Below are 15,449 nucleotides of genomic sequence, written 5' to 3'. Positions count from 1 at the left end.
TTACTTTATCATCCTGTGCATCTCTGAGTGCTTATGCTCTAGTCTAGTTGTAGATCCTCTAAAGGGCCACCCAGAAAATATACTCAGCTTATCTCTGTGTTTTGCTCTCGACTTTTTTTTTTAATCTCCTTCATATGATCTAGGTTGATTTCTTAAGTGAATCAACATTCTCCAATGCTGATGTTATGTCGTATTTATTCATTTGATTTTCATCTCTTGAACTTTCATTATATGTCATTTAGTGTGCACATGGAACTGTGCACTACTGCAACCTCTTCCCACCTGTATGTGAAAAAAAGCTCAGGTAAACCTTGGACATCCACAATAGTCTCAGGACCTGCTAACTTTGTCTTCCAGCCTTGTCCAGCCCTATCGCACTTTTTATATTTCTGGTAGATCTGAAGCTAGTTTTCTGTGTTCCAACAGAAAGAAACTTTTATTATTTTTGAACAAGTACTATGCATCAGGTACTGAGGATCCAGTAGCAAAATAGTCACAGCTATTAAATCTTTACAATGTAATGAAAGAGATACTGCTAATTAAAAGGGAAAAAATACCGTGTCTCGATACATTTAGAGATATATGCTACTTCAGAATGTTATCGGACACCTAGAAGGATTCTTACTGCATTTTGGGGGTGTCTGAATGCTTTTAGTCACTACGGCACATATCAAAGATAGAATTATCACTACTGATATGTAGATAAAATTGGATTGAATTGTTGCTTATGTATTCTGTATATGCAAATCCATAAAATAAATTTCTGGAAAAAAATGTGCTCGTGAATGAATACATTAATATTTAAATTAACAGGATGCCCCTTCTATGTCTAAGGCTGAGGACTAGCCCCTGCCACTATAACTTCTCTTCTGTGACACATAAACTCACTGCAAATGAAATAGAGATTCCCAGACTCAGTGGTATCCCAGAGTCCCGGGATCCCAAACTCCATTATTTCATGATGAAATAACCTTAACATTTAAGAATAACCTTCTAGAAACAATGCTTCATGTCGTTCAGATTTATTTTGGCCTCAGATTGGTCAAGTGATTTCAGATGGGCATTCTGGTCACAAGGAAGGGCACCGATGAGTAGCACACTGATACCATGGTGCAGCCAGCCCCTAAGTGTAGCACACGCAGCAGGTAGTTTTGTGTCTCCAAATAGAATGATGAGTTTACATTCAAAAGCAACAGTATTATTTTAAGGAGGTCACAGTTCACAAAGTGCTTTTACCATATAATCTCATTCAATCGTCTCGACACTCCTGAAAGTTCAGGTGAGAACATGTATTCTGAATAAGTAAATAAATTGCCAAGGTTAGACAACTAGTAAAGGCAGAACCTCCTAACAGCAGATCCTGGCTTTTCCAGAATGTTTTCTACTTTCAGGCCTTTGATGGTAGAAAGGAAAGTGTATTTGTCACAGTGACATTAAAGTCTAAGAAGGAATGAACTCAGCACCATGCCTTGAAAGAATTCAGTCATATTTCTGAATAAAAATATCAACAGCACCATTTCTAATATGAGCCAAATTTCTTATTGATTTGTTCCCAAATTTTAGGGAAAACAAAAACAAAAACAACAAATAAACAAACAAACAAACCCTAAACCATGAGCCAGAACAACTGAAAAAATAAACAAGAGTTCAGAGGATTGTGGAAATTTAAGAATAACTTTTTCAGAAATAGAGTCAGACAAAGCAGTAACCCCTAAGAGGCTTCTTTGACTCCATTCACCCCCCCCACCCCCAAAAAAGGTAAGAAAAATATGTATTGTGCCTGTTACAAATTATCTATAACCATAGAGATGAAGAGAACATCCAGACAGAACTATGCACTGACAAACACTCAAAAACTCACTGGCAGAGAACCCTGGACACTAGAACCTTGTGTATTGAAGATTTTGGCATTAGATAGAAAGGATGAAGTTATCTGTATCAGTGTAATGTGAGTTTCACCCAAGCTCTCCTTCCCCTAGTTCAACTTATTATTGCAATGAAACTCCCCTTATATGTAGCTATTATCTGGTATTGTACTCTATATTTGGAGACTCATTTAATATTTTTTTTTAATTTAATTTTTCCAATCTGTGTGATAAGGGTATATTACTTAGGGGAGAAAGAAAACTTTTTTTTCTGAGAGCTTTGATTATTTGAATTTCTACTGAAGAACTGCTGAAATCCTGGGTAAATTTTCTTTTTGTGAGGAGTGTCAAATTTCTACCATCTTCATCCATGTACAAATTATCTTGTTGCCTATTTATATAAGAAGCAAATAATATGCTGAAAAATAGTGGTAACATGCTGATAAAAAAATTAACAAATATTCCTTAGACATTTGAAACATACTAGACATTATGATTGCCGTTCTGTATGATCGTAAAAAAAATGTGACTGGATTTAGAATTTAAAGTCAAAAGGCATATAAGAAGATAATCTAGTGTCACATTTTCTTCACATAGTTTATTTTAAATAAGGAAGGATTTCTTATGAAATAAAAGGAAAGTCATGTTATATTACATTTATGTTTGACAAATTTAGTTCTCGAAGTATGTCCTTTCTAACGAATTTTTCATTTCACTTTACTCAATGAACAACTGTGACAAATTAAATATTACATATTATGTAGCACTCAGGTGTAAAAGTCCCTTGCTTTATTTCAAATTCGTGGCAAGAATTAAGTTAAGATAAGGATATTAGATCTGACAATAACATAATTTTCAGATGTGAAATAGCTCAGTATTGTAGATAATAAAAAAAATAAAAAGTCTTAGGTTGAGTTTAAGATTTGTTTCTTAGAGGTTAACTGAAGTTCTCAAAAGACAGGTAAATAACAAGTTTGGAAATTAAATTGAAAGTTCCATCTACCTATGATTATCATGTGCTATTAAAAACGTATTTATACAAATTTAATTTATTTGACATGTTACCTGTGTCTCAAGTTTTTATTATTTTTTCTAAATTTTGTTAAAATTTTTTTCTTGTGAAGAAGACATTATAACATTCAAAATTGTTCTACTTCGTCCTGCTTGCTATGTGTCTTCTATTGTTCAGTAAGAAAATGGCTTGACAGAAACATTACATCCCATAAACTGGTAAAATGATTTCTAAATCAGGGACATATTTTAGATCTTACATCAGAGAGGAAATTTAGAAAAGGGAAGCACTGAAACATAATGAAAGTTTCCAATGTCAGTACCTTAGTCACTAAACTGTATGTCCCTTAAGATACTGAATTTTGGGCACATGATTCAATAGTGCCCACATGCCAGCTTCCACTATGGTGCTCTGTTAAAGTCAATTCAAGTATACAATTGTTGACAGGGATAACATTAATAAAAATTGATAATTATAGTTAAAATGATTTGACACTTTTGTTTTCATAACATTCTCTCCTATAAATCCTCATTGTCTAATCAAAGAGGATTTAACTACAAAATCGTCTAAATGATTGCATAAAGAAATAATCAAGATCTAAAGTACAGAATGTAGGAACATGGAGCATGGCTGATGTTGGCAAAACCAAATGTACAAGATGGTATTCAACAGTTTAACAAGTATAGGTGTGTGCCAGTGTGCCATGTATCATCAGCATTACGCTAAGATAGGTGTTAGGGAGTTTTCAGTAAGCTACTCACATTCTTTCTAAAAAGACTAGTTGATAAGCAAGGGGCAGATACAATATTAGAAAAACAAATAAGAAAGCAATGACTTCTGCCTGAGGGCAGAATTGGGGATAAGTTCAGAGAAACTATAAAGAGGATTGTAGTTCTTTATCCACTTCAGGGATCATGTAGTAAGTAGCAATGTAGCAGTAGCCTAAGTACTGGATTTCTCTTCATGTCACTCAATCCAGTCAGCAGTGTTAAGAGACACTTTATATAATCTTGTATTTCAGATGAGAATACATGTCCATGTTATATAGCTATTAAATTAGACAGCTGGAAGGCAAATCAGGATTTTAAAAAATTAAAAATTCCTTTCCTAACCATTACATGGAATGTTTTCCATTCATGGAGTGCTGGGGGGGAATTTAAGAGTGGCTAGATTTGTGTCTTAGGCACAGTAGAAGGAGAAAAGAGAGACAAGGATACTAGATAAAGATATTATTAAAAAGAAAAAATATATAGACATTATGGATGTTGCTATAATTCAAATTGTTATTTAAAATATGAAACTCATCATAGAGTTTATTAGTTGTATATTATTATACAACTAATGGCTGTAGGGCAGGACAGAAGGCAGCAATGGATGTTTTATCTATGCTATATACTTGTCGACATGCCTGGAAGAGCCAGATCCTCATTAACATCTTATAAGGAATGGGAAATTGCCCACAAATATGTGGGTACAACATGCATTTCTAATTTGCACTGCTGAAACATCTCACCTAGTTGGGTCAATTACAAACCAAATAAAATGCCAAAATCAATAAAGGGCCAAGTGACTGTTCTCTGCCACATGAATTATTTGAAGACAGTTCTCACTGGGGCCACTATTCCTCCTCAACATTCTAATCACCTTGCAGGAAGGAATGCCAGGAACACACAAAGCAGATTTGCTTTCTTTAGCCTAGCTATGAAGGGCTTTCTCTAGCTACCTCAATCTTCTTTTATAGAACATTCTTGCAGAATGTTCTTCATCCCTAAGTATTGAACACTCCAGGTCATTTATACCCACCAACCTTAACACTTTCCAAACATTTCTTACTTCCCTTTACTCTGATGACTTTGCTTATTATACTTTCATATTGTAAGCACTCAATTTCTATCAAATTTTTACTCTGTCCTTCAAGATATCTCCTCTGTATAGCCTGTCTAAGGTCTCAGTAAGAATTAATCCTCCTTGTTGTTCACTATACCACATCCTAATTGAATTTCTTATCAGTACTTATATGAGCATTTTCGTTAAATGAGTTAATATTTGTACACTGTTTAAAAGAATATTTGGTATATAGTGAGCACTATAGAAGCATTAGCTAGTCTATCTTTCATGGAATGCTTTTAAAATGTTAGGCACTATATTAATACTAATATAATATATGTAAATATACATTTACATATATATTCTCAATATAACAGACCCATTAAGTAAGTATTATTATATCCATTTTACAGCCAAGGAAACTGAAACTCAGGAATTTGATATAACTTGTAGAGTTATGAAGCAGAATATGAATCTGTGTGCCTGAATCTAAAACTTTGCCCATCTCTTCTATCACACAACACTATCTCTTCCTGTAAACTGTAAAGCCTACAGGACAGGGACCATGTCTTATTCATGTTTATATACTTCACAAGTTCCCTCTTGTAATTAAGGAAATGGACCCCAGAAAGGTATTTTGAATGTGACTGAATTATACCACATAGGAGTCAGCTGTGAAAGACAAAGTCTTTATAGGTAGTACCTTCGGTGGTGCCTAACCCATGAGGTTGTGAATTGCGCAGTCTTTATGCTGGTACTTTGATTACACAAGTGTCTATTGAACATTTACTCCATGAAAAAGAGGTATTAGATATATCCATGCACAAGTCACTGTTTCTGTCTTAAGAAGCTTCCAAGTCAATGGAGAGGAGAACCTTTGTAAAGAAGTAACTATAAATGAAGCTAGCATATAAGTCACAAGAGAAGTCCTAAGAGAGCACAAAGGAATATGATTGACATTTCCTAATTTCCTGAGTTCAAAAATATTCCATCTTGGCCACAAATTAAGCCTTCCTTGCAATATATTATACATGAATTAAAATCAGCTTAATTTGATAAATGTTACTTTTTTTATACAAACAATATGCTGAGTTTTATGTTTTTGAAAAGAATTTGAAAAACGAGAACATATATAATGTGATTTAAGGAATCAAAAATAACATCTATGATGTGCAATTTTCTGCACTTTACTGAGAAAAACTTATTGCCAAACATGCCCTGGATATGCTGTTTCAGAGAGAAAGGGAATCCATACATATTACAGAATGTATCTATGTATTTGTTCCTCTTTACAAAATTTGTAAATGAGTCAACTATAGTATTTATACACCTCCTCAAAATATATATTTTAAACAAAGCTATACTAGATAAACTTAAAAATTTAGATATTTATTTACATACCTAATAGTTACATCACTGAAGTCTATACCTTTCTCTTCAAGACAGCTGTATTGACCAGAGAGTTTCTTTTGAGATTCTTGTGTGAATGCTCTAAACTGCCCTCTACTCTTATAGTCTGTGAGGGAAAAGCATACACATGAACATTGTGAGAGATGCGGTTCCACCTTCCTGTCTACATTATTTCTTTGAGAGAAGAAATAGGTATTTCCAAATTCTAGGTATCTTTGCCTTAGGGATGTTTGCCACACTTTACCGTGTGACTAATTAGCTATAAGGTAGTTTTGCAGTTAAAAAAAAAAAAAGATAAAATCAAGAAAAATTAAAGAGGGGCATTAAAAAAAGACAAAATTTAAAAAATTATTGCCGAATACAAAATATCTGAATACATTTAAAATGTGCATAGATTCATGGCAATACTGTGCAAATAACTGATTTTATTTTATGGATTATACATAAGCTTTGCCTTTGTCCTATGGGAAATGTGAGTTGCACTCTGTGCCCTCAAAGAGGGCCCTCCACCTTTCCTTCTCCTCCTAGGGTAGTGTGTCTCAAAATAAGAAACCAACTCTTGGGCAAATCATTGTCATCTGGAAGAAATGATATTTTAAGACCACCACAGTTGCCAAGTCTACACATCACTGAATAGATCATCATGAGGGCTAGATAAGATTTATGTATAATATAAAAATGGCAGTAACTGAGAGCACTTTGTCAATAAAGAAATAAAACCAAATTGATAAACTAGCTTAAATACATTGAGTATGCCAAAGGTGTGATTGAGTCATCAATAGAAAATGAAACTAAACAACAGCAGAAAATAAACAAATAAACCTGTGAATTAGTTATTTTATCTGTTTTTACAGCAAAATTGCCTTATGGCCACTTAGTTGTGTGGCAAAAATTTTTTGGCAATTTTTTTTTGGCAAAAATGCTTGATGCAAAGATATCTGAGGCAAAGAAGCTTATGGAAAAAATACCAAACTTTGTAAGAACCTACCTTCTCACACAGTAAAATTATTATATATAAAGATAAAAAAAAGGAGTTGTTAGTACTAGTGGAAAATATTAGATCAAAATGCTATAAAAATCTCAGAGCACCTAACTATGCTTTTGAATCTAAAGATTATACTAGGCAGCCTAAATTGGAAGGGATAAGTGATTACTTTATAGCTTTCTGTGTTGGAGAATTAGCAAATTATTTCTTAGGAAAGGGAAGTAAAGAGAACTTAAATATTTATCTTAACATATGCAAATTCAACTTAAAACAGTATTTTTCACGATAGATTGCTAATCAAACATGAAGATGAACTTTAAGCTGAATTTTACATAAAATTAACTGCAAATCCTATAAAGTTAGACACAAAATAAAAGTAAAATTTGGTGTTTTATCTAATATGAACTTATCAATATTAAAAGATATGGGAAATAGGATGAAATTAAAACATCTCAAAATCATAACAGCGATGTGTCTAGAATTTTGGATATGGTTATTATGTCTTTTTTTCTAGCTCTTTTATTTTGTCCCAGTTTTTAATAAAATAAATCATTGTTTTTTAATCCAAATCTATTCATTGAAGAAAAACACAGCTTTTTGTAAAATTTACAAATTATCATTTTGTTATCTATTGCCATAATTAAATAAAAGATTTCTGGAAATAGAAGTAAGATAGAATGAGTTTTTTCAAAACCTGAGTCACTGCAGCAACTCAAGTACTGGAACAGGTGAGATATTTTCGACAATCAAGGTTAACCATAAAAATACTGAATTCCTCGGGACAGAGAGTTATTTAGGAAGGTTGACAGAATTAAGGCAATGAAAAACGACCTCAACTGGGTAGCTTTCCAGTGAACTGGTGAAAAAGGTGTGCTACTAAAAATGTTTCTTGTGTTACTTTTATAACAATGGAATGAAGACATTATAGACAAAACTATACATTATACTAATGAATCCATAAGTGTCTACTTTTACGTTGTTACCTCAACCTAGTACCTTATCAATCAATAATCCATATATATCTGCTAATCTGGGTAAGAAAAAAAAAACAAAAGAGTAGAAATGAAAGAAAAAAGAATACAGCTAAATTTCAATCATGTGATGAAACTATTTCTATTTATGAATAGTATATTTTTGTCAATAAATATTTATGTAGAACTTATTAAAGTATTGGATAAACAGTGTAGGAAAATAAAAATGAATAAGGCATTGTTCTGATTTTGAAAAGTTTGCAAGCGGTTAAGCACAACATTTCCAGTCAAGTCAAATCATTCGCCTTCTAATCCTCATATAGAGAGAAAAAAAGAGAGAGAGAAAATGTGTTGTAGATCAACATTCACTATCTATTGTCTCTCACTTATTTTTTGGAAAGCTAGAACTTTAGAATTTATTTTAAACCACTAGTAGAATATGCAAGGTCATACGCATAAAACCTAACAGCAAAGAATAATGCAGGCAACGTGATAGGTATATAGAGATACACACAAATGAAAAGAAACACTGACAAACACCTCACCCAACCCTTATTCCACCAGAGAATGAGTGCTGAGACTTTCCACTGGTGGCAAGACTTGGGTGGGCAACCCGCTAGTATAGCAATGACCATGAAGCACTTTTAATGTGACAGCTGTTTTATTTCTGACATTTTTTTTTTAATTTGCCTTGGTATTTATTACTAGTTACTGCTAAAGAGGTAAAGTATCCTTGATTCCTGAATTTTCAGCTCTTATGAAAAAACATCTAAATTGAAACAGTATGTTAATTTGGTAGATGCATTTTATTGATTTTATATCCATGCACGTATAAGACATAAATATATGTACACATACATACATATATATGTACATACATACATATATATCTGTGTGTATACGTGTTCATACTTTGTTCTTAGGCTTAACATGAATTATCTATTCGAAACTTTACAGTAGCCTGTGGTAGATATCATTATTATCCATACTGTTAACTTGAGGAAATTAAGTCACAGAGAGGTTATATTGCCATTGCCAAAGTACTACAGCTTTCTAATGGAAAAGCCAAAATTTGAGTCCAGACAGTCTGACTCAAAAGTCCAACCTCTTATCCACTACACTACTGCATAGATGAGAAAAATAGAAGTAATAAGATTAACTTCTAGATTTCTGGTCTGTACACCTTCAGAAAAATAGTAATGTTATTTGTTGACTGACAGACTGAATGATTGACTGACTGAATGAGTGAATGAGTTTAAAGCTGGAGATATTAAGAAAATGACTTAAATTCAGATTGGTTTAAAAGTATTGTCAAATTTCTGGTCTATGTATGACTTGGGGGGCATGAAATACAGTAAATAGTGTTACAAGACCCCATATATATGTATATATTTGTGTGTGTATTTATATGTATATGTATATGTATCTATACACACAATGGAATATTAATCAGCCATAAAAAAGAATGAAAACTAGAGGGAATTATAAGTGTAATAAGTCAGGCAGAGAAAGACAAATACCATGTGATTTCATTTATATGTGGAGTCTAAAAGAAACACAAATGAACAAATGAAAATAAAACAAAATAGACCCATAGATATAGTGAACAAGCTGATAGTTACCAAAGGGGAAGGGGATGTGGCGAATAAGTGAACGAGGGGAAAAAAGAGAGAGACATTATAGCTAAAGAAGCAGCACATTAAAGCATACTTTTTTAAAAAAAGAAAAGATGCAAAGGGTTACAGACAATTATGATTTATTTAACCAAATCAGAAGATTCTAAAGACAGCAGGTTGCTTTAGAAATATGCCTGGATATTCCAATTTGTTGGAGTGGATTGACATTTCTTGTTGGGTAAACAAGTTCGAGTTGGGGTGGGGGGGGTAAACTACAGCAGCTCAGGCAATCATGCATTTTCAATGAACTGAATAAAACTGCAACTTTGGAGCACTGGTGTCCCAATGCTGCATTCCATATAATGAAAATATATCAATAATGACAGAGAACAAAATGATGATTGCCAGAGGGGAGGGAAATGGGGGAATGGGTGGAAAAGAGGAAGGAGATTAAGAAGTTTAAACTTTCTAAAATATAGTCAATAATATTGTAATATCTGAGTTATTGTAAATGGTTCTGTGTGAATATAGAAGTGCATTTATCTTTTCAAATTATTGTTTTGGATTAATTCAAATATATACCCAGTAGTGGAATTGTTGAGTCACAAGATAGTCCTTTTTTTTTTTTTTTTTTTTGGTTTTTAAGGAACTTCCAAACTGTTTTCCTTAGTGGTTGTACCAATTTGCATTTCACCAGCAGTCATGAGGTTTCCCATTTATCCACATCCTTAACAATATCTGTTGTTTTTTGATTTTTTGACAATAGCCATTCTGATAGGTATGAGATTGTATTACTTCGTGGTTTTAATTTGCACTTTTCTGATGATTGGTAACATTGAGAATCTTTTCATATGTCTTTAAGCCATCAGTATGTCCTCTTTGGAGAAATCCCTATTCAAACCCTCTGCCCATTTTTTATTAGATTGCTTGATGTTGGGAATTGAGTTGGATGTGTTCTTTATACATTTTGGATACGAAGCCCTTACCAAATGTATCATTGACAAATGTCTTCTCCCATTCAGTAGGTAGTCTTTTCATTTTGTTGATGGTTTTCCTTGCTGAGCAAAAACTTTTTACTTTGATGTGTTTCCATTTGTTTATTTCCCTTTTGCTTCTCTTGCCTAAGGAGGTATATCAGAAAAAGTATTACTAAGAGCAATGTCAGAAATTTTATTGCCTGTTTTCTTCTACAGGTTATATGGTTTCAGGTCTTACATTTAAGTCTTTAATTCATTTTTTCTTGCATATAGTATAAGAAAGTGATTTACTGTTATTTTTTTGCATATATCTGTCCAGTCTTCCCAACACCATTTATTAAATAGGCTGTCTTAACCCCATTGTATATTCTTGCATTCTTTATCATAGATTAAGAGACCATAAAAATGTGGGTCTATTTCTGGGCTTTCTATTCTGTTTCATTGGTCTATATGTCTGTTATTATGCCAGTACCATGCTGTATTGATTCCTATGGACTTGTAGTATAGTTAGATATTAGGTAGCATGATACTTCCAACTTTGTTCTTTCTCAAGATTGCATTGGCTATTTGGCTATTCAGGGTCTTTTATGATTCCATATTAATTTTTGGATTAGTTCTAGTTCTGTGACAAATGTCATTGGTATTTTTATAGGGATTGCATTTAATCTATAGATTGCTTTGGGATTATGGAGACTTTAAAGATGTTAATTTTTCTTATCAATGTGCATGATATATGCTTTCATTTATTTGTATCTTCTTCAATTTATTTCTTCAAAGTCTTATAATTTTATGAGTACAGGTTTTTAACCCCCTTAATTAAATTTATTCCCAGGGTTTTTTTTTTAATGCAATTGTAAACAAGAATGTTTTTTTAATTTCTCTTTCTGATAGTTCATTAAAAATGCAACTGATTTTTGAATATTAATTTTGGATCATGCTACTTTACTAAATTAATTTATCAATTCTAACAGTTTTTTTGTTTCATTTTTGGTAGACTTTTTAAGGTTCTCCAAACATAGTATCTGTCATCTACAAATAATGACAATTTAACTTCTTCCTTTCCAATCTGGATGTGTTTTACTTATTTTTCTTGCATGATTGCTGAGGCTTAGACTTCTAATACTGTGTTAAATAAAAGTGGTGAAAGTAAATATTCTTGTCTTGTTTCCTGTTCTTAAGGAAAACACTTTTAGCTTTTCCTCATTGAGTTTTATGGGAGCGGTGGGTTTTTCATATATGGTCTTTAACATGGTGAGGTAGGTTCTATTACCACTTTGCAGAGAGTTTTTATTATAGATGACTGCTAAATTTTGGCAAATATTTTTTCTGCATTTATTGATATTATCATATGATTTTTATTCTTTATTTTGTTTATGTAGTGTATCATATTAATTGATTTGCAGATATCGAACTAACCATGCAATTTCAGGAATAAATTCAGCTTGATTATGATATGTAATCTTTTTAATGTCTTGCTGAATTTTATAAATTTTCCTCTTAAGATTGCTTTCACTGTGTCCCTTAGATTTTGGTTTGTTGTTTTTATTTTTGTTTGTCTCCAAAGTATCTTTTAATTTTTCATAGATGTAATTGTCAATCCATTTGTTGTTTAGTACAATGTTATTTAGCCTCCATGTGTTTGTGTATGTTTTTAGTTTTTTACTTGTAATTAATTTTTATTTTCATACCATTGTAGTCAGAGAATGTGCTTGATGTAATTTTAATCTTCTTAAATATATTGAGACTTGTTTTATGACCTAAACTTGTTTTATGTTCTATCTTGGAAAATGTTCCATGCGAACTTGAAAAGGATGTATATCCTGCTGATTTAGGATGAAATGTTCTAAAAATGACAATTAACTCTCTGGTCTAGTGTGTCATTTAAGACAGCTGTTTCATTTCTGATTGATAGATCTGTCCATTGGTGTCAATGGTGTGTTAAATTCCCCTACTATGACTGTATTACTGTAGATCTCTCCTTCTATGTCTGCAATATTTGCTTTATATATTTAGGTGCTACTATGTTGGGTGCATAAATGGTTACTAGGGTTATAACCTCTTGTTGGATTAATCCTTTCATTACCATGTAATGATCTTCTTTGTTTCTTATTATAGCCTTTATTTTAAAGTCTATTTTCTCTGGTATAAGTATTGCTACCAAAGAGTTGCTTTTGTTTGTTTCAAGTTGCATGAAATATCTTTTTCCATTTCTTTACTTTGAATTGTGTGTGTCTTTTAATGTGAAGCGGGTCTCCTATACATAGCATATATATGGGTCTTATTTTCTTACCCATTCAGCTACCCTGTATCTTTTGATTAAAAATTTGAATCCATTCATCTTTAAAGTGCTTATCAATAAGTGTATGATTATTGCCATTTTATTATTCATATTTACATTATCCGCCTGCCCCTGTCTTCTTAAAGAAGTCCTTTTACCATTCCCTTTAATACTTCCTTCATGGTAGTGAATTCCTTTAGCTTTTTTCTGCCTGGGAAGCTCATTATCTCACCTTTGAATTTTAAATGATAGCTTCACTGAATAGAGTAGTTTTGGTTGCAGGTTCTTGCTTTTTACCATTTTGAATATTTGGAGACAATCCTTCCTGGCTTGCAAAGTTTCTGTTTAAAAATCAGCTAATGGCCTTATGGAAGTTCCCTCGTAAGTAACTAACTTCCTTTCTTTTCTTTCTGCTATGACTCTCCTTTTGTTTTTAACTGTTGTCATTTTAATTATGATGTATCTTGGTGTGGGCCTCTTTGGGTTCATCTTGTTTGGAACTCTCCGTGCTTCCTGTACTTATATGTCATTTTCTTCACCAGGTTAGGAAAATTTTCATTCATTATTTTCTCAAATAGGTTCCTAATCCCTTGCTCTCTCTGTTCTCCTTTTTGTACCCCAATGATGTGACTATTGTTCAGTGTGATATTGTCCTAATGTTCCCTTAAACTATTCTCATTTTAAATATTTAAACATTTATTTATTTAGCTTTTCCAGTTGAGTGTTTTCTGCTACAGTCTTCCAAATCATTAATTCAATCCTCCGCTTCATCCTATTATTGATTTCTTCTAGTATATTCTCCATTTCAGTTATTATATTTTTTATTTCTGACTGATGTTTTTATGATATGCTTTTTCATATGCTTACTGTCTCTTTGTTGAGAACATCTATTTTTCCCCTAAATTTATTGATTGTTCTTATAACCAGTGTTTTAAACTCTGTATCTGGTGGTGCTTGCCTCCTTTTCATTTAGTTATTTTTTGGGATTTTCTCCTGTTTTTTTCATTTAGGACATATTTCTTTGTTACCTCAGTTTGGCTGCCTTTGTGTATTTGTTTTATGTTGTAGATAGATCTGCTACATCTCCCAGTCTTGGCCAGGGGGTCTTATAATAGGTATCTTGTGGGACTCAGTGGTGCAGTCTCTCTAATCACTTGTATCAGGTGCTCCAGGAATGTCTCTTTTGTGGGTCATGTGTGCCCTTCTGTGTAGTTGAGCCTTGATTGCTGTTGGCATGTCAGTGGATGGGATTAACTTTCATGTTGACTGGCTGTGAGGTTTGTCTATACCCACATTGCATCCATTGTTGTGTGGAGGCTGACTCCATGGAGTGGAATTTACCCCAGTGGGCCCATCTGCCTGTTGAGACCAACCTTTGGGTATACTTCTTGTGAGGCTAATCAGGTAGTACTTTCTTGTGATCTGCAGCCAGCCTCCAAGTTTTTTGGTTTTGGGGTCCTTTGGAAGGTGTTCTTGTGCAGGCCAAAGTCATCAGCTGCCTGTGACCAGCCTGAGGCTAACTGGTAAAAGCTACAAAATTATCCTCAATTTGTCACTCCTTGTGCTGGACCTGGAGGCATGTGGGAGAGGCCACACTCCAAACTGAGACTGGCTTCCACCAGTCCCGGGCCTAGGGTGGCTCAGCAAAAGATCCAGGACACCCCAAAGCCAGAGGCCACCTACAAGCTGCCTATAAGTATCAGCCCTTGAAAGAGCCTCAGGCAGTGCTGAAGTTGAGTGAGACAGGGTCCCAGGGAGTCACCAGAATGGGAATAGTGGTATTTATCTGATTAATGTAGATTTCAAATTCATACCAGTGCTGAGGCTGGGGCCACTTGCCGAAGTCTCATAGCACACTGAGGACAGCTGCCATCCACTTTGGGCCCAAAGACTCCCAAGATTTGCCCAAGAAAGGTTGATTGCCTACCAACAAAACTGTCTTCAGCTGGAAGAGATTTAAGGCCTGCTGATTGCTGCAGAAAGAGCAGCAATCAGCATGGATTGGGCACAGCTTGTTGCCCAGCTACTGAAAATACCTCTGGTAGTGTGTAAATCTTGTAAAGTCAAGTTCCACAGAGTCACCAGGGTAGAGTGAGAGAAGTTCACTAGGCCAATGCAGATTCGGATTTGGCTGTGTAGGGTAGGGGTTCAGCATAGGAATGATGGTACCTGCCTGTAGCCTACACGAGAGGAGGGTTCAAAATGGAGACAATGGTGGCTGCCCTTCAGCCCTCCGCTTGAAGCTGCACAACTCAGCATTTCCCTGTATGTCTCTGGCACCTCCCAAGTCACCTCCCCTTTGCCGAAGCCCAGGGTAAGTGACCGTGAGCAAGTCTATGAGTGGATCCCTTAAGAGGACATCTGGGTTGCCAGCAGTCTTCCATCTCACCCAGAAGGAAGGAACCCCCATGGATTTTCATAGATAGATTTTGTGGGGACTCCTCTTCTCAGTGATGGAACCCCGGGCTGAGGAGCCCAGGGTGAGGCTGGGACTTCTCACTCTTTAGT

General features: G+C 34.1%; 1 protein-coding gene across 1 annotated transcript in view; it reads right to left on the bottom strand.

The window, feature by feature from the left end:
• Positions 1 to 2,069: 2,069 nt before the first annotated feature.
• Positions 2,070 to 15,449, bottom strand: part of PXDNL (peroxidasin like) — a 435,474-nt gene continuing 422,094 nt past the window's right edge. The window contains 2 exon segments of the mRNA XM_036232726.1: positions 2,070 to 2,256; positions 6,106 to 6,220. Coding sequence (XP_036088619.1) covers positions 2,070 to 2,256; positions 6,106 to 6,220 — 302 coding nt within the window.

This window comes from Rousettus aegyptiacus, unplaced genomic scaffold, assembly GCF_014176215.1.
Source record: "Rousettus aegyptiacus isolate mRouAeg1 unplaced genomic scaffold, mRouAeg1.p scaffold_m13_p_15, whole genome shotgun sequence".
Taxonomy (NCBI): domain Eukaryota; kingdom Metazoa; phylum Chordata; class Mammalia; order Chiroptera; family Pteropodidae; genus Rousettus; species Rousettus aegyptiacus.
The sequence above is the reverse complement of the archived record's forward strand: the minus strand, read 5'-3'. Positions and strand labels throughout refer to the sequence as shown.